The 20,498-nt window shown below is 41.5% G+C and overlaps 1 protein-coding gene across 5 annotated transcripts in view; it reads left to right on the forward strand.

The window, feature by feature from the left end:
- Positions 1 to 20,498, forward strand: part of SH3PXD2A (SH3 and PX domains 2A) — a 327,632-nt gene that overhangs the window by 291,221 nt on the left and 15,913 nt on the right. For 3 of the 5 annotated variants that reach the window (XM_066600881.1, XM_066600884.1, XM_066600885.1), the window contains 5 exons: positions 602 to 685; positions 10,080 to 10,197; positions 15,608 to 15,939; positions 18,029 to 18,078; positions 19,964 to 20,083. In XM_066600881.1, the coding sequence (XP_066456978.1) occupies positions 602 to 685; positions 10,080 to 10,197; positions 15,608 to 15,939; positions 18,029 to 18,078; positions 19,964 to 20,083 (704 nt within the window). The remainder of the gene's footprint in view (positions 1 to 601; positions 686 to 10,079; positions 10,198 to 15,607; positions 15,940 to 18,028; positions 18,079 to 19,963; positions 20,084 to 20,498) is intronic. The other 2 variants (XM_066600883.1, XM_066600886.1) reach the window with 1 other exon arrangement.

Raw genomic sequence — 20,498 nt, forward strand, 5'->3', positions numbered from 1 at the left:
AAACAGATCACAAATACACCGTGTGAAGGTAGCCTAACCACATCACTTTACATGGTTCATTGGTTTGTCTCCATAATACCGCCACACAAGTCATCAAATACAGGTTATTGTATTAACTGGATGTCAACAAAACCTATCGAAACAATTTTACATCATGACCTATGCCACCATTCATTCATTGACCTAACTCGGACTTCATAGGCCTCAATGCAAAAATCTGTACAAGAGCCACTACCTACCTTGTGATGCTTATAATACTTTTGACCTCCATGACCGAGGGGCCAATTGGCGCCCCCATAGTTTCATCCTCGCGTTGATTTACAAGCCATGTATTTCTTGGACAAATCACATGTGCCTTTACCGAAACTGTTTGTGACCTTTTTCTCTGTATATTGTCAAGTAACTCCATTAAGTGTCACCTCCTCATCGCCTCCCCGGTGTTATAATGCCTCCGTCCACCATCTTAACCAGTTTCTATATTTTACGTTTTTAACATTTTTTTAATGGTTCATGTAATTTTGTTTCCTTATTTTTATTCACATCCTCCTGTCATGTTTTTTTTCTTTGTTTGTCTCCTCATATTTACATCCATCTACATTAGTAACTAAGAGGCGCAAGGCTCATCTACGGCGCTTGGACCGGCGTTGGACGCTGGGCGGCATAGTCAACAGGCAACAAAGCCGAGGTGAATAGAAGATTTTAGAGAGTGCTGGTTGTGCTTGCATATATTTACACCATCAGCTTTCTCAGGGGGGGTTCTTTTACATGCATGTTGATGCTGTGTTTCTAGGCATTGCCGCTCTTAGCTAGAACTAACCATTCTATGCATCCTACCATGTGAGTCTCTTCCTTATTGCTTTACTCTTAGATATGACTTGTAGATTGAAAGGGATATTCCAGGACAATTTAAACTTTTCCTATTCATGACTGATTTTTGGTGCCACTGTTGCTATGTTCTGTAGAGGAAGCAGAAAGCACTGTCCACAGCGTACTGGCCCGAGTTGGTATTGCAAGTGCAATTCCTGTTTAATTCTATGGGAGCTGCGCTGCAGTACCAACTCAGGCTGTGCTATGGTCAGCGCTTTCTACTTCCTGCTCTAATCATAGTTACAATGGTACCAGGGATCAGCTGATCGGTGGAGATCCGAACAATCATCAATAGCAAAAGTTAAAAATGTTTTGGATTACCCCTTTAAGGGGTATTCCCATTATGTAAAGTGATGATATATCACTAGGATACTCTGTGTGTTGTTTTTTTTTCTACTTCGTTTCCTGGCAAGGTGGCACCCCAGCCTTCCACTGTTTAGGGAACTGTAGCACGGCCCCCTTAAAGTGAATAGGATCAGCTGCAGTACTCTTCATAGTTGGGTGACTGGGAGTGCTGATGTACAGAAGAAACATAGAAGGGGACACAGTTCTAAATCAGTGCTGCTACCCCTTCATTCAGGATTGGTAGGGGTCTCAGAGGTCAGACCCCAATCTAATATATCTATATATTGTCACTTTGTATAAAATGGGAATAACCCTTTTATATGTTGAGTGCTTAAAGCATATTTCTCCTTTTGATCGTCATTACAGTTTACTTTTAGAATTACTCTACATACAAACTGTTTTATATGAATTATTGATGCTTCATATTCCTATTAGAAGTGTATATTAGTTTGTTTCCATATATGTAAATCAATAATCTATTCCCATTGGTTACAAGTCATTTTGGTGTTCTTTTTAGTTAGTCAGTAATAATGTTCAGTAGGCCTCAAGTCTTCCTGCCTTTATGATGGGCAGTACCAGCTGTCTGGTTTCTTTATTGCCATATTTCAGCCATCATTGTGATGAGCTGTGATGACTGAAGTGAGGCAATAGGGGGTTAACTTGCTGATTGGTGAGGTTCCGACCACTGGAACCCTACCAATGCCAAAATGTAAGCCATTGCGCCTTCCAAAGTCCTGGCAGAGGGGGCATGCATGCACATCCACCACTGCCAGAACTTCAGGATGTGCCAGGGCTGAAATCTCGAGATGGTGGAAGATCCAGCGATCGGATAACTTACTGAGATGGGAATGCCTCTTTTAACCTATGCGCATGGCCTAAATATGTCCTTAACAATAAGTGTCTGACTGTTGGCGGTCTGACGCTGAGACCTCCAGCAATCATGATATGGGAGTTATGTGACTTCCCATATGAATGTAGTGGCTGAGCATGTATGCTGCTCCAGTCACCTCTATGGGACTGCCAGAGATAGTCAAGAGATATTCTTGGCTTCTCTTTGGAAATGAATGTAGCAGCAGCATGTGTACTTGGCAACCACTACATTCATATGGCGGATCTAAGGAATCTCTTTCTCATGATCAGCGGACGTTTAAATGGTTATACCCCCAAAGATTAGACATTTATTCTCAATCTTATGGAAGTTGGGAACAGCCTCCTTAATGGCTTATGGAACAACCCTTCTCATGAATTACTACGGAGACCAGGAAAGTGAACCTGACTCCACTTTATTAAGCAATGACCAGCATATTGATGCATTTTGGGGACATAGCGCCTTCTTTGAAATAGCTGGATAGAATGCGGCTCCTGTGAAAATGGGCAGTCTGGATGCATTAGGGAAGAAAGAGGATGACCAGTCGCATCTAGGCTGCCTGTGTACATGGGAGTCGTGTTCTATCCAGCCATTCTGAGGAAGGCGTTGCGTCCCCAAAACACATCAATATGCTGGTTCTTGTTTAATAAATGAGTAAGGTTTACTTTCCTGGTCTCAATTGTGATTCATTGGAGTAGCTCTACTTCTTTTTTGCACTCTCTTCGGATCCAAAGTTTAGAGGCATCTCTAGATTTGGCCACCATTAGGTCCATTTAGGTTGTACTATTTATATTGCTCTTTTTTTCAGTAAATTAGCCAAATAATATATATTGCATTTATTGTTTGTACACCGCTATATATGTATTGAATATTTCAACAAGTATCGTGCAAACAGAATACACATGAAACCATCAGCAAGTTATATGGAACACACAAGGTTTCTATATAGAAAGCGAGTTCCAGTCACTCTCCGGTTCCTCCTTTCCACCCACATCCCAGTCATAGCAAACACACAGTTTCCTGATTAACAATTCCTCACTCCCCTTTGTTTTTCAAATGAGAGAAATAAAAATATGCATGAAACCACAGCCTCCATCAGCCGTGTATAAATTCAGCTCCCTCCGGAGCAGGGAAAGGCAAAGCGTTGAGCAGGATAAGGGATATTAAGACGAGAGGAGATTGCTGACTGATGGAAAGTATTTGAGTCTTGCTGCGGTCTTGAGCACAACACAAGTTTTCTGTTAATAAATTCATAATGTTCAACATCTAAAAGTCAAACCAAATTCTAGTTTTGAGTTCTGCTCGATCTTGTGGTTGTTCATCTTCTATTAAGATGGTTTGGAAATGTGGCATTGGAAAGTCTTAATATGAAACCTCATTACACTTTCCTTTCTTTGATGGTCTGCGGACCAATATGTATTTCATATTCTAGTTGTTTTGTTGACTTACTAGGTCGTAATGGTTTTAAGTATGTTGGTGTTGGGGGTATTGGCATCACAGTCAATCATGAGTAAAATGAGAATACCAGTCCGGATGCCATGGCCAAAGGTGACAGGGATTACAGAAACAGCTCGGCTGGCTTTTCGACCCTGTTCCCGTAACTCCCATAAAGTGAATAACATGAATAACACCCTTTTCCATAATTCTGGCCACCTATTCCCATTTCAGACTTGATTGCCTGCAATAGAAATACCCTTCAAATGAGCTTTCCAATATATTTAACATTGGTGGCAGTGGGGGGGGGGGGGGGGAATTATTGAAAAAAAAATTGAAAAAAAAACACTATAGTCCCATGTCTGATGATCTGCTCCCTGGCCACCACTGCCATCCTTTAGCCAATATCTGTTTACTTAAGCTGCAGTGGTCATTTATCTGTTCAACCATGGCAGCCAGTGATGGGCATGATTGGAACGTTATTGGCGACGTCCTGTAAACAAGCCTGGGCTTATACATTAGAAGTCCACATGACCTGTTTATAAGATGTCACCAGGACCATTAGTCCCTTCTAAATTTATAAAACAAAATTAAGGCTTGTAGGAAAAAGCTTCTGAGTGAGGGATCCCTTTTGGAATGTCCACATTCCTAGTAGGGCATATGACATGCGGTTATTTTGAAGAGAAAACCCCTTTAATGCTTGTTCGCTGGCTTATACACTGGGACCAGTCCAACAGCCACCTGGGACTGGCAAAACTCTACCATAAGGAGCCCACAAGGCTACGTTGGTTATTGGAGGTTGGGGTATGGTTCATTGCTGTTTTTTTTTTCTAATGGTACTGTCTCTTTAAGATGGGGCGGGAATGGAGGAGCAGAGCTGAGCAGGAAAAAGAAACGGGAAGTAGTTGAGAGGTACTTGGTACAGGATGGAGGTTGGAAAAGGAGTCTCTGGTGTACTGCAGTGTTGCAGATAGAGTCTTAAAGACGGTTCCCTTCTAGAGAGAGAGATATAGCCTTCAAGAAGCTTGCAGAGCATGCAGAGAGCAGCTAAGCTGCATGAAGAAGGGAAAGGGAGTATCTCCCAGTTTATGCTGTGACTTAGCAGTTAGAAGAGCCTCGTGTGGCGCAAAGTGTTAAGGCAGCAGAAATGCAGTCCTAAGCTCTTGCTCATGACCTGAAGGTTGCGGCTTCAGTCTTCCACCCTCCCGAGGTCGGTAAAATGAGTACCCATTAAAACGGGCAATGGCAAACCATCCCGCAAAAACTGTCTGCCAAGAAAACGTTACCATGTGACGTCACCCTAGGGTCTTGCACCAGGGGAATTTACCTACCTTAACAATTACAGTCCAATGGTAGGTGCCCTTCGGGAACATAGGAACAGGACAATCATAGAAAGTCAAGATGCCTGAAAGGTTCTTCTGTACCGTACTGAAACAACACAGTCATCCGGGCGTAGAGTTGTTACAGGTATCCTAAAGGTGGACCTAAAGACTGTTTAGTGAGACAATTATCATTTATTGATAATTAAGATCAACCAACTAGGACTCATGAGCTTTATTGACAAACTGAGATATCCCAGATTACAATTTACTGTAATGCTTTAAAGTTTTATAGTTGTTAAAGCGTTATTGGTTCAGCAATAGTGACTCCTGCTCCCTATCGTCCGTCAGGCTGACATCGACCCGGAAAACCAGGAAAGCCCTGAACCGCTGCCTGCAGTCCCTTACAATTATTTGGTCAAAATTGAGCTTCCAGGTTTGCTTGAATATAGCAGATAATTCCACCTTTACAATTGTGGGTTAAAACTGACCCCTCTGCACAACATTAACCCTTTACAATCCACTGTCTGACGTCTTCCTGCATTCTGATTGAAGCTTGTACAGCTCCAATGTCAGAAGACGTCCGACCGGGTATTCTTACCATCTATTGCCAGCCACTCCGCTGTCGGAGCCTCTCTGGCGCACACACTGGCTTTAGCCAGCAGATGGCACCGTTATATAACAGCAAAAAGAGAAAACCTTTTAGGAAACCCTGAATCCAAAATTGGATAGGAAAGGGTTAAAGTCTTTCTCCATTTTTATGACCCATGATTCTAGTCATTTAAAATCTCCATTCTGTATTCTCAATATGCTAAAAATGCTTGAGAGTCCAAAGCCAATTTCATAACAACCTAAATGTTCCCCAATGCCTGAGACCTCATTGTGTGTATATGGTTTCTTTGTTTACCTCCTTGGCTTTTATGACTTTTTAAATGGCTTTTAATGCAGATGTAAGCAAAAGACATATTCTTAATAAATTGTGTGCTTCCCAACAATGAATAACAACCATGGAATATGTTTGCCACATGCTGAGCCTTCCAAATATGTCCTTGATGCTGTTCCACACCAATGATAATTACATGTTCTGTGGTTGTTCTATCATGAGTGGCCATCCGTATTTCACCGAAAAGTCCATAGCTCTTAAGAGTACATTCAGAGCCTGACCATTATACTGCAGTGATGGAAATATTATATATATTATATAATCTCCTGATTTTACAAATGACTCATAATATGAATAAACACACAGTTGACGTGAACCAAGAGTAACAATGTTTTAAAGGGGTTTCAAGATAAAAACAAAGGGTCTGTTTTGCGGGGTTTTTTGCCTGAAACTTTTGTGACCATGGGTTGTTTGGCATTGCAACTCAACTTTTTTTTTCTAATTTTAGATGGCCCTTTAAAAAAGGAACATTTATGGCATATGCCATCTCTGGGACTTACACCTATCTTCAAAACAAAGTCTGGCTTCAGAACCACTTTGGTCTGGCTATATGCAGTGACTAGGGATGTTGGGGAGTCACTATGATAGCCAAGCAGGCTTCTTCATGCTGTTTTTTGAACTCCCATAGAAGTGAAAGGGAGTTCTTGAAAATTACATCATTTCCATGGCTCCCATGGTAGGGAAACAGCATAGCTCACTGTGCTACCCTGCTTCTGTAATTCCAATTCCCTTTTATGGCAGTTAAAAGGGTTTCAAGATATTTATTCTATAGAGTCTTTGGGCCCCATGTGTCCACAACTATATAAGATCCATAAACTCACTGTGGTGCCGGACTGCCATTTCGGCGGTCCGTCACCACAGCATTTGACAGGTGATGTTCCATAGAACAGAAGACCCGCAGTGACATGCCATAAGCCTGTCACATAAGCTTCTAATACAGAAGCCCCCGGCAGGTTGTCATCAATGACATCTCTGTTGGGTCTTCTATGGTCTACAGCGGCCACATGGGTAAACAACCCACATCACTGCTGCAACCCAAAATAAACTGAGGTTTTGGAAAACCCCTTTAAGGAAACTGTAGCACAGCCTACTTGACTGTTTCAGTATTCCAGTCTACCTTGAGGAGTATTCCTATCGCAGACCTAATTGGCCAAGATGAGAATGCCTCTTTATATGGGCCTCATATGGTGCAGAGTATTAAGGCAGCAAAATGTAGCCCTAAGGTCAATCCCTACGTGGTTCAGGTAGCTGACTCAAGGTCGACTCAGCCTTCCATCCTTCCAGGGTTGGTAAAATGAGTACCCAGCTCGGTGGGGGGTAATAAATAAATTACCTGAAAGCGCTGCGGAATAAGTTGGCGCTATACAAATAACAAGTCCCCCTCTTTAAAGTGGATACAGAATCGCTATCTGATATTTACAGAGTTACATTTTCAGATTTCTTTTAGTGGTTTGGGATTAAAAGACTGCAAATATACAATGAAGAATCCAATATTCTATTTAAAGCTGACCAAACCCCTGTTTTTGGGTACACACCATTAATAAAAACCTTGAAGCCAATTATAAAAACAAAAACATTATTTTGTCTGGAGATTTACTAACCCAAACTCCTACCCTGAAAATGCATAATTTATGGTGCATGGTTGCAGGAGGTATTGCAAAGCCACAGTAGCACTGCAAATGAATGCTAGGTCTGTTGCCTTCCTTAAAGAGTTCAGTTCACCTCCACTTTTCTTTGAGAATCTAAGCCCATTTGGAAGACAATTCTGATTGGATTGGAAGTTGGATCTGCTTAAACTTCTTAATTTGTATCTTTAGTTCAGTGTTGGCGGTATGGCATATAACTGTATGTGCATGCATACTGTAGGACTAGACGAATGACAATTGACCTTTCTTTGGTAACCAGTCCAAACTTCATGTCTTGGAACCAAAAACTGTTCTCCGTCTAAGCACCACATTCCATGTCCTCTGCCAAGCTTAGGCTTTGCCTTTGTAAGTCGTTCACTGCGTAGGTGCATTGGGTTCTCGCCAGTAAGTGGTATATCAATGGATCGTTGCCTGTAGAGTTTAGAGGTGTCTGCAGTAGCCAAATACACACTTTATTCTATGAAATGGCATGAAGTAGCATAAAACTTTCCAAGGCACATTCAACCGCAAGGAGATTTCCAGCTATTGAACAGTTCCAGATAGTCAATACTTCCAACAAGTAACCTATGAAGGGGGAATAAAGAATATTGTAATAATAATGTCTGTTAAAGAGGTCACAGGTAAAAAGATCTAGTCAAGTCCACATGGACAGTCCATTATGAGAAGGTTCTTCTATAATCTACATAAATGCAAAACATTTTTTATAACAGTCATAGACATTTTCCAACCAGTGGAATCAATGTCCATTGGTCAGAGCCGATAGTGTTCTCACCAGAAACTTATTGGTTAGATTGGCTGAAGTTTGGATGTGTCTATGGCCCCATTTTGTAGTAGAGTTGAAATTGCATAGAATTCTACGTCTCTTTGCTATATAACCACTTTGCATGATTTTGGCAAAATTGCTTTTTTTGCTTTCTTGCCTGTTTTTCTGACCAGTGCTTGCTCTGCACTCTTGCTATATCATTGCTTACATTATACTGGGTAAATACAAGCTGCTTACATATATTCTCTGTAAACATTTTCTCTTTGTGTCTATATTGCATTAAAGGGGTTGTACCAAGATTCTAAATTATCATCTAGCCACAGGTTAAGTGATAACTTGCTGATTGATGGGGCTCTCACAGCTTACACCCACGCCGATCGGAAGAATGGGGGTCTTGTGCCCATCCTCCTCATAATGGGGTGCTTATACCCCCTCCCCCAGTGAGCAGGAGGCTGAATGTAGTGCAGGTCATGCAAGTGCAATAGCTCTCCATTCACTTTCGATGGGACTGTAGAGATAGCTGAGCAGCTCCCGCTTGGCTATTTTCGTCAGCCCCATTAAAAACAATGGAGCACCAACCGTGCATGCTCAGCCTGCACTCCATTCTTTCTGATGCCACTGTGGGGAAACAAGCGACCCGACAGTAACAGGCAGAGCAGGACACAAGTCCCCTCCTCAAGATCGTCTGGGGTCTCTGCTGAGACACCCACCGATAAGCATGGATAGGGATAACGTCTAGTCTTGGTACTACTAATTAAACATGTACACATTCTCAAAAAAAGGGTTATCCAGGAAAAAAAAATATTTCAAACCAGAGTGATGGAATAACTTATAAAAGGCCATACTCGCCTAACCAAATCCTCTGTCCTTCCTATTCTCTTGGTGCCGTTCCCCCAAATGCATCAGCAATGGTGCTCCGACAACTGAATATGTTACCACCGCAGCCAATCACTGGTTGAAGTGATCTGGTGATTGGTTGCGGTGGTCACATGTCCCTGGTATGTGAAGTCATGACTTTATTGCTAGAGATGGAAGTGAAGACCAGCGGAGTACCAGGCATCTGGGAACAGAAGTCAATTGGATGAAGTAAGTATGGCTTGTTATGTTGTTCCACCACTAAATGCTAGTTTGAAAATGTTGTTTTTCTCCCTAGATTACCCCTTTAAATATGCAACAGTCGAGATGCAAAAATCTGCCCTGTGTAGGTTGATGATAGGTGATGGACAGTCTGACATAGTAGTAGGAGGTACATAAGACATCTCATGGAGTAGAGATCTTATTGTTATACATAGAAGAGTTGTACCAGCCCAGTGTGCACGGTATGGTTGGTTCCCAAGGAAGAGGTCATGTCGCACTGCTTGCTTTGATGAAGGCATCTTTTTTTTTTTCTTGTATACTAATAGAATATGACAAGTATAAGCAATTTCAGCTGTTTTCTATGATCCTTATAGCTAGATGCTACGATATGTATGATATGATTTACTTAGCTTTATTAAAAGCGTTGTCTACATTGGGCAATCTCTTTTTGTTAGATGTGACCACTAATGATAACCCGATCACATGCAGTCCCACTGATTAAACCCTCAATGGTCATCTATCTGTGGGATAACTGGCAGCAAGTGCTCAAATTCCCTGCAGTGCCACCACAGGAGAAATGGAGCATTACACAGATACCCTTAAAATCAATAGGCTCTCCATGTAATGCATGGATGTGTGAGGTCTTCTAGAGAGAGAGAGAGACTATTTGAAGCTGCTCTACTTAATAGATCATCCTGGATTTGGAAGCTTTCTATGTTTGGTTTAAGCACATTGCGCAATATTTAGCCCCACTGTTCACTTACATTAAACAAATTACTAATGACCTTTTTTTTTCTTGTTGTTCTGCTGTCATTAGAAGAAAAATATGTTACTGTACAACCCTACACCAGCCAAGGAAAAGACGAGATTGGATTTGAGAAAGGTGTCACGGTGGAGGTCATCCAAAAGAATCTGGAAGGCTGGTGGTACATAAGGTAAGAGAAATAGTTGCTATACCATTAAAGAAAAATGTCTCCTGCACCGAAGGAGTTGGAACTGACTTTTTGCTATTTATTATCATCCCCCACTAACTTTTTACAATCCCCCAGTCTTCTCTATTTCAGAGTGCTAATTGCGTCGTTTACAATTGCTGGTTGTGTATATTGTAAATCTCGGCATGTGTACAAGAGTTTTGAAGGGGGGCGTTAGTCAACCAAAGCATAGCAGAAACAAGAAAGCCTAAGTATATCAAAGGAGGAAAAACATTTATAGAAGGCTGGCACGAATTGTGAATCTAGAACTCAAGACTATGTTTATAATACCTGTAATCTTCCCTCCCCGACATTGTGTATGCATGTTGTCCAGCACATGAATTCTGTCTTGCTTTATTCCGAAGGCTAATGGAACAGTAATTGTTTATCTTCTGAATATATCAACTAGAGACAGAGGTATTGTGGAAGAGATCTGTGTTGCCTCTTGCAATATACAGATTTTCTACAAGATACATGTATAAAATAGCTTTGGAAGGGAAGCCGTTGGGTATACAGTACAATTCCTTCAGTCAAGTGTTCCAGAAATTCCTTTGGTTTGATGTGTACCCAGAATTATTCCAACCCTAAGTGTAACCTGTAATCATTGAATGTTCCGGAGTTTACAAGCTACACATTTAAATGTTTCCTAAGTGAAAAATAAAACTCATTCGGAGGCACTTCTCGAAGAGAACTTCTGCCGTCATTGGGGCTCAGTAAAGCACTTATTTTATACTTGGATTAAAGAATTGGTTATCAATAGCTGATCAGCAGGGGCGGAGGCATAACTTGAAGCTCCTGGGCCCCGATGCAAAACCTGTAACAGGGCTCCCAACTATAATGCTTTATTCATAGTACTGGGCTCCCAATATGGAGAAGAGAGGTCTTATGGGCCCCCTAAGGCTCCTGGGCCCAGGTGCAACCGCATCCCCTGCCCCCTCTATAGTCACGCCCCTGGGGTTCAACTATAGCTATGTTGGTGTGCAGAGCCGAACGCACACCACTCCGTACTCTTTGCAGTGGCCCAGCATGGTATGGTAGACACTGCTCATATTCACTTCAATGGAGCTGATCTGTAATACCAGACACAACCTGTGTGCGGGTGTGGTGGTATTTGTCAAAAGAGTCAGCCATGTTTTTCTAACACTTTAAAAATATTTTTGTTCGGGCTACTTGTGTAACAATTTTATGCAATGATGACTTGGTACTGATATTATCCATGTTACCTTTTCATTACATACAAAGAATACAATCCTTTTAAAATGGAAATATACAAGGGGGTACCCAAAAGAAACAGGAATCCTTTGATGGGTGGTGTGTTACTAGTAAGGCTTCTGTTTCTAGGTGAATGTCCGTGGAACCCTTCTGAGGTGGTACGCCAGCTGACATTGTAGAGGAAGGTTGCGTTTGGCTCCAGTGATTTTTTTTCTCAACAAGTTGTTCAGTCTTTTGCCTATCTTGTGATGGCCGATTCATACGAACAGTGTGCAGCTGGGAAATTTTGTTTCCTTTCTCCCTGCTCAAAGCACTTGTATAAAAGTTGCACAGAGAAGATTGGGTGAATATTGTTATAGGAATAAGTCATATTCCAGAAGATTCCACTGGTTTGCTCCAGATTGGTTATAATGAGAAGCTTCATGCATGAATATATGTATTTGAACTCATGGATGCTATCCGTCAACCTCCATACCCTACTGGTTTATTAAAAGGAAGTACAATACAGATATACTGAATATGACGCAGGAATTACATGCATCCCCCTCCCAACATCATAACAACTCATGATTGGCCTAGTATGTAATGACGCTTATGATTAACATATGTTTACGCCCCGGGTGTATGTCGCTATGTGAACACATAATTCCTATATACCCAAGTAGCATAAACTTTATTAATATTCCAATATGGACTGAAGGTATGCAGTCAAAGATAAGAAGTTCCTCCCCTTGCTAGCGAGCTATGGGAACGGTACGTTGGAGCTTCAACTTCTATGTGTACATATCAACCTATAATATTGAGGTCATTAACCATTTAACTGCTAGCTATTTCCTTTGAAGGTGCTTATAGGAATATATATATATATATAGATATATATATATCTATATATATATTTGCATGGGCTGATTTTCAGAAACACATTTATATTAATATTACTACAACAATATGAAGGTGAGGCCAAGGGTGTTGTGCTGTTTTTTGTCAAACATTACTTAACAATCAGCGCTGTGTGGGCAGGTGTGTTGTCAATGATGGGAGAACAAGTCACCTGTTTGCCCTCACAGCACTGAGGGTTAAGCAATTTTTGGCAAAAAAAATCGTGACACCCTTGCCTCACCCTCTGTATTCACTCAATCTTGCTCCGTGCTACTTTTTTGCGAGTGCTTTGAGCAGTAGAAAAGAAAACAAAATTCACAACTGTACGTCGTTTGTATGAATCAGCCATCACAAAATAGGCAAAAAGCTTGGGAAAAAAAAGTCACTGGAGCCAAAAGCAACCTCCCCAATAACGTCTGCTGGCATATCGCCTCAGAAGGGTTCCGCAGCAATGGAAGCCTGTACTACGGTAGTAACTCCCCACCACCAGAAGAAGATTCCTGTTTCTTTCGGATACTCCCTTGTATGTATTACAGACTCTAACACCAAAGGCAGATGTCAGGGGAGATGAGGATCATGCAGACAGATTTCAACTGCTGATTTTTTTGTTCTGGGAAAATAAGCAGCAGCCAGAAGTGTCTGGTAGCAGTTTACTCACTTCCGTCCCATTCGGTACACGGAATGGTGTGGGAGTTTGGTAAAAATAGTTGTTAGTCGAACTATCTAATAGGTGTGCCCTGCCTCAGGCTAGGATTGCTAACTGACTAAATGTAGGGGGTGGGCAGTAATGTTAACATTCCTTGCTTGCAATTACTATTTTATGCCTCATCGTTACATCCATTCATCAATGAGTAGTGCAGGTCCTTAATTGACCCTCCAACTCAAACAGCTTCGAACGCTCTAAACTCAAAGAGTTGCAACCAATAGGAGATGCTATTCAGAGCATTGCCTATTAATCACATTTAATGTCTTATGCACTGCACCTTTCAATGTTAAAGGGCTTTTCCAGATCATTGAGGGGCCGGCAACTGGTGCTTTCAGCAAGCCCTTAAAACATGCAGATTCTGCTTAAAAGTGCTGTGTATTTCTCCATTGAAATAAATTAGAATAACTGCACTGGGGCCTACTTGCTCTTGGGACCGGTGATCCCAACTGCTGGAAACTACTGTCTTTCTGTCCATTTTCTTCAGAAAAAAACTCCTATATAAGAATTCTTTCATATTTTTCTATCTTGAGCTGCCACCATAGCGACTCTGGGCACATGTGTGTGTTAAAACCAGTAGAGTGTGCGTTATTGCAAATACAGCATCCTGTAGGATAACTCTGGACACGGGGCATATGCTGAGCAGCTGGGAGAGTAAAGCTGTCCTCCTCCTAGGGACACACGCAGCCTCAGCCAGAGTATCCGGACACCCTTAGGGGAAGAATGGCCAATATATATATAACAGGAATACAGGTTGTCACATGACACCACCGTTCCTTTACCCACCGGAATGACCCTTGGCGATAATAAAGAGAACTCACACACATTTTTGTGCTTTAGTACCTCAGTCTCTGGGAACAATCCGGGCCTGGCAAAACTTTACCTGAAGACCTTAACACTATACAATTTAAGAACACACTGGCGCAGGTAAGACAGAAGAAGGGAGGTCAGGGAGGAACTCAGGATGATTCTGGTCCTATAGTCTTTGTTATCTGTATGGTACCGCTCCTGGAAGGGGAATTTTCTCAAAGAGTGTACTTAGGATGATATTTGTCCTACAGTCCTCATTATCTGTATGGTGCCGCTCCTGGAAGGAGAAGGGGCAGACTCTCCACAGACACTCTTTTAACACAGTACCTCTGCACGGTGGTCTTGGCCTTCTTTACTTCTCACGCTCTCTCTCTCTTTCTCCCTCTCTTTCTCCTTACTCTTTAATGGCTCTTGGCATGGGGGTCTTCAGAAAAGCTTTCTTCCTCTTCCATCCTCTTCACCACATGAGGGTTTAAGGTACCCCTATGTGACTGGCACTCTTGCTCAGGACTCAGAAGATGATGGACCTCTTCCCACTCTCAGACACTCATAGTCTCTAGCATACCACGTGACAGGACATAAATTGATACATTTGCAGATATATCCCATCCACATGCAGACATTAACCTCTCACTTGTTGCAGATGTGCAATACACATAACAGGAGACAAGACATTTTGCACATTGCATCTACACAAAGGACATGACATGTATGACCATTATGGAGGGGCCAGGAATAGACATTCTGGGCCACTGCACAAAAACTCACCTTTATTTTATACTGCCCTGTTTGCAAATTGACCCACCTCGAGTCATGGAGGTGGGACACCGGAGCCCTGAGTCACACAATCCTGTAATCATGCACACCCCTTCCACTGCGCGTCCGCCTCCCCCTGCCACTGGCATCAGTGACAGCCACAGTGAAATTTCACGCATGTGCTGTGCGGCCCTCTGTCTCAGTTGGAACAGACGTGCACTGAAGCTCCACTTAAGTAATTTTTTGCGTTAACACACCCTCTGCTGGTCTTTACATTACACATCCAATGTGTGTTACATGTGCCACAAACTGCTATAGTGGGAGCTTAAGATCGAAAAATTATGACAGAATCACTTTGATTTGGAATTATATTGATTTAAATATGCAAATTCTTCTTTTTTTATATGATTTGGTTAATGACACATAACGCTGTAACACTGATGATCTACTCACATCACATTGTTTTATACTATAAAGATACTCCGATGCAAGATTGTGCTATCCATTTGCCTGATATACAGTATTGGTTGCAATAGTCATCATGCAAACTTTTTTTTTGTTTCATTTGAGGACAAAGGTTTTGCTAATCTAATTATACATCCTAGTGTGGTAATCCTCTTCAGATTTCTGCCCAGTTCTAATAATCGTATCAGCGTATAATGTGGTAATCCACCTTAAGTATTATGACAAAATCCTCCTTAAATATGTATCATACTAACATTCCTGCACATGTGTTGATCCTCATTTCCTGCCTCTTTCGCCTTGTATCCCTCTGGAGTTATTCCCAAGCTGGAGAGCAGATGTTGGAAGCTGGTCTTCCCAGACACACTTATACTCATTATTTTTGGACATTTCTTTGATTTTTTTTTAAAAATTGGAATAATATTCCAATTAACAAATTAAACGCATATGCCTTAATTATTATTTCCACTCCAAAACCACACAAACTACAAGGCCTTTGTTATTATTAGTTCATTCAGTTTTCTTATTGAAAATGTATTTATTGCATTGTAGGTACCAAGGTACAGAGGGCTGGGCTCCTGCCTCCTATCTAAAGAAGGCCAAAGATGACCTCCCATGTCGAAAGAAAAATCTTGCCGGGCCGGTGGAGATTATAGGGAATATCATGGAAATTAGTAATCTTCTGAACAAGAAATCCAATGAAAAGGAGGGCCATGCAGGAAATGAAGCTGAAGAGGCTCATATTAGCAAGAAAGAGATTAGTCTGCCAATCCTTTGTAATGACTCTAATGGCAACTCAATGATGACCTCCGAGAAACCAACACTAAAAGCCACTCCAGGGTCTCCGGCAGTGGCAAGAATAGCTCCTCAGAGATCTGAAATAAGTAAGTGGAAAATGTTCTCTGTTTATGTCTTAAAAGGGGTTGTCTGCTTAGAAATATTAACCTTTTGAATTTAGAGTAGAATTACTTGAAACGATAAAAGAAACAGGTACTTAAGGCCCTTTTACACGCAACAATTGTCACTCAAAATTCGTCCAAATGGCCGAAAATGAGCGATCTCGTTACATGTAAAAGCGGGCACTCGTTTGAATGATGGATTTTACTTCACATAAAATCCATTCTTAAACCGCTTGCATCCATTTGAATGCATTTGGCTCATCTTTCTTAATACTGCATGATGTTTTCCCCGCGGCATGTTTATACTAGCCGCGAGGAGAACAATGAAATCTGCCGCAAGCCGCAAGGAGAAAAATGGAATGTGGTGGCAGCTGTTTACACAGCTGGGAATGTGTTTAAACACACTGGGCTCTGCAAACAACTCCTGGAGGTCCTTTTACATTTTTGGCAAATGAAGATGGTAAAGTGTTAATGGTCATTAAAGCCATTAACACTTGATGTAAATAAGTTGCTAAATCTTTCAGACTTTTGGCAGTTTAAAAGAATCATCTTTGCGTCTAAAAGGACCTTTACTCTCTTCAGCCCTGACGATCCAGCGCTGTATCCCTGCCTTTCTCCCAGTCTCCGTTGACAACAGAAGTCAAGTGACCGCTGCCTGGCAATTTGAGACCACATTGTCTATGCCCATTCTCCTGACATCAGCTTTTATATCCTGGTCGCCAAGATACCAGGAGTTCTGAACATTGACACTGCAACCTCTGATTAGCAGGCTGTGGTCACCTGACTTCCAGTGTCAGAGACTGGGAAAATCATAGGTCTGCAGCACTGGATCGCCAGTGCTGAGGAGGGTATATACTAGACATGAGCGAGCACCAAAATGCTCGGGTGTTCTTTACTCGAGCCTAACTTTTTGTAATGCTCGAGAGCTCGTTTCGAGTAACGAACCCCTTATTGAAGTCAATGGGAGACTCGAGCATTTTCCATGCTGACCCATATTCGGTAGCTGCTTCCATATATCTGTCTCTCTTACCGCGAGGTGCTCGAGTAACAAGTACTTCGAGTATGCTAATGCTTGGATGAGCTTGCTCGCTCATCTCCAGTAAGTACACACTTCTTTTATTGTTTTAAGTAATTTGACTCAAAATTCAAAAAGTTCATTTCTAGCCAGACAAACCCTTTAATACTTTTTCTGTCACAAGCTAGTTGGTCTATGCTAAATTCTACGCTAAATATAATTACTTAGGTTGAAAACTCACACACTCCTCTCCCGCTGCTGTCACCATTTTAGCGCCCTGTCACTAACTGGATTATGGCTATTTGGGAGGATGAAAGATGGGAAATGTGCTCTGCTTCAGCATACTGTATGTGTGAGACTCCTGCAGTGAGAGAAGAGTAGCAGCAGAGGGTTATAGAGGTTTGGTCTGAGCACATGTGAGAGACTCATACAGTGCAAGGAGGTGGGTAGTAGCAGAGGGAAAGGGTAACAACCGAGGAATAAAGATGATTGGCCCGAGCATACATGTGAAACTCATGCTGTGAGAGGGGAGAGGAAGGAGCAGAGTGATACAGATGATTGGTCCGAGCATATATGTAATACTCATGCTGTGAGAGGGGGAGAGGGAGGAGCAGAGGAATACAGCTGATTCGTCTGATCACAAAGCACAGCTCCCCAGCATCAGACCAGGAATAGCCCTCCCACTTAGCACAGCTGTAGAGAGAAAATTAGTATTTGCATAAATTTTGCAGTGGATTAAAAGAAAATATATAGGTTATATACAGCATTTCTGATTGCACTACATCTAATCCACATATACAGCTTTCTAATCAGTGATTGTGCCTAATTTGGTATAATATATACCGGCATTATCAGATTTATGATTTTATATATACTGAATTTGAAGTATTATCATGGCAGTTGTTTGTTCTGCTTTTTATTCATTATTTTGTATTTTTAGCATAGTTATGCCTCCATCTTACTTTTCTCTTTTTCTATGGCAAAGTTTAGCATCATGTATTTCTTTCTGTAAGGTTTTGTGCATTCTTCCAATGTATAATTTTCTCTTGTTATTGGCAGGTTCCCCAAACCTGAGAATGAAACCACCACCCCGGAGAGAGTCTAGTTTGGTTCGTTGTACTTTTATTTTCTACCTTTTTTTCTTGGAAATATGATCATTTTCTTTTAATTGGCTAAATTGGATTGACATCAGTATATGTAATTCCAATAATGCAAAGTCTCATTACTGGGCTTATAGTAAGTAATATGCCTGTAAGCGTTGCTGGTTGTGGAAGAGAAAAAGCTTATGAAACACAATAAGCCATTCTTGGCCAAGTCTGGAAGCAATTTATTGAAAGTAAGATGTGGTGTGAGAATGTTACAATGAGATGTCCAGTATTGCAAGACAAACAAGGCATCTAGTTTATATGTAACAAGTAACATATGCCCTAGCTGAGGCTTGCATTGGTTGATGTTCAGGGAACTGATAGAACTTCTAATTGCAGGTTAAAAAAAGACATTGAATTATCAACGTTCATTTAAAGGGGTTTTCCAGTCTTAGGCATTTATGACACAGCCACAAGATATTCGATAAATGTCGGATATATGGGATCCCCCCTATTTTGGAGAGCGTGGGTCCCCTGACCCTCTTTTTGGCCAGGCAAAGCAGCCCTTGGCTTGCTTGTGTTACATTCATGCAGGGCTCATCCTATGTGACCTCCATGGGTGTAAACTTAATGTTCAAACTGGGCATATATGTACACAATTCACTAACGTGGAGAAACCAAAATATTAATAACACAACCAAAAGTGGGGGAATGGGAAATTTGACCCTAACCTACCGATGGAAGAGAGCCCTGCCAACAAGTAGGGTGATTACCCTGATAAGGATGGCCCCACATCAGGAACCTGGGGTGACCATCACTTTCCCTAGATCATAACAGGGAATCTGGTAAACGTTAGCTGTAATGCAAAAAATAAATCTTGTTATTTGTGTAGCGACCAACTTATTCCACAGTGCTCTCAGGTAATTTATTTATTACCCCCACCAAGCTGGGTACTCATTCAGCGACCTCAGAAGGATGGAAGGCTGAGTCGACCTTGAGCCGGCTACCTGAACCATGCAGTGATTGGACTCGCAACCTTCAGGTCATGAGTGAGAGGTTAGGACTGCAATTCTGCTGCCTTAATACTCTGCACCACATGAGGCTTTTACAAATGTAAAAGCCACAGATGCACAGGAATGAGATCTACCACACCCCAGATAAAGCATTCACCAGGCAGACTTAACTTGAATGTGATACAGATCAGGATCTGAAACCACCAACTGGACCGAATACCACTTCATACAGAGGATCTACAGACAGGAGTCAGACACGTTACAGTCAGGAGTCAGAATAGAGTTGGACAGGGTTTAGCCCGGACTCAGATCAAACCAACTGAGGCAGGAATATAACTTGCACCTTCTAAGAGAGGGGCCAAAAATAAATATACACAGACTGATGGTGATTAGCTGCCTGGGAAGTCATGCCTCCCAGCCAACAAGTCTGCCCATAACAGCTGGAGAGCTGTCACTGTCGGCACTCAGCGCCAAATGCCAGAGAACATGCGCTGGTGTGAGAACATAGCAGGTCAGGGCTGACGGCATGACACCACCCCAGACCTGACTCCGACTCTGCAGCTGGCGCCGTGTACCTTTGCTCTTTCCTTGTCTTCCATAGACGTGAATGGAAACTGTTGCTTCTAGGTGTCTCACTTGGAAGTACAGTGGGTACAGGAAGCTTTCTTTAAATATCCAGTTATATATTATTTGTCTGGAAATGTTCTCCTAGTTTATCTGTTGATATCTGTCATCTTTTGATATTTTCCCATATGTGAATATTTCCATCTGGGAATCATTATTATCAAAAATGTGTCATTGCTCATTACTTCAAGATCAGGTACTCAGTTTGTACTAAAAGAACTTAAAAGCAAAACCTTTTTGAAACTTAATGCTTGTTGATTTATGTTCTTTAGGGATTCCAGTTGCCAAAACCTCCAGAGCCTCCATCAGTCGAAGTGGAGTATTACACCATTGCAGAGTTCCAATCTTGCATATCTGATGGGATAAGTTTCCGAGGAGGTCAAAAGGCTGATGTAAGCAAAAAGTTATGTTCTTTGAAGCTTAAGTTGTAGTGACTAACCCCATCTATTGAGAGATCATGACCTCAAATATGTCTGCATACCATAAAACAATATTCCTGGAGACTGAGTCATGTACATTTGACAAAAAAGCGTACATTAGCATACGGTGTACTATAGATTAGTATCTAATCAACCAATAACAACCACAAATACTTTCTTACTTCTAGTATGATTCAAAGTTAATAGTTGTCAAAATAATCCAAAGTAAATAAGCATATATTTAAAAAATGGAATCTATAAAAAAAAGATTTTTTTTTCAGTTACGTTCATCCCAGCCAACCATGTTTAATTTACTACAAGGGTGAACTGGTCACTGATTCAAGTCTGTTAATGGATGATATTTCCACATTCAAGACCCTCATCTGTT

This window comes from Eleutherodactylus coqui, chromosome 4 (genome assembly GCF_035609145.1).
Source record: "Eleutherodactylus coqui strain aEleCoq1 chromosome 4, aEleCoq1.hap1, whole genome shotgun sequence".
Lineage (NCBI taxonomy): Eukaryota > Metazoa > Chordata > Amphibia > Anura > Eleutherodactylidae > Eleutherodactylus > Eleutherodactylus coqui.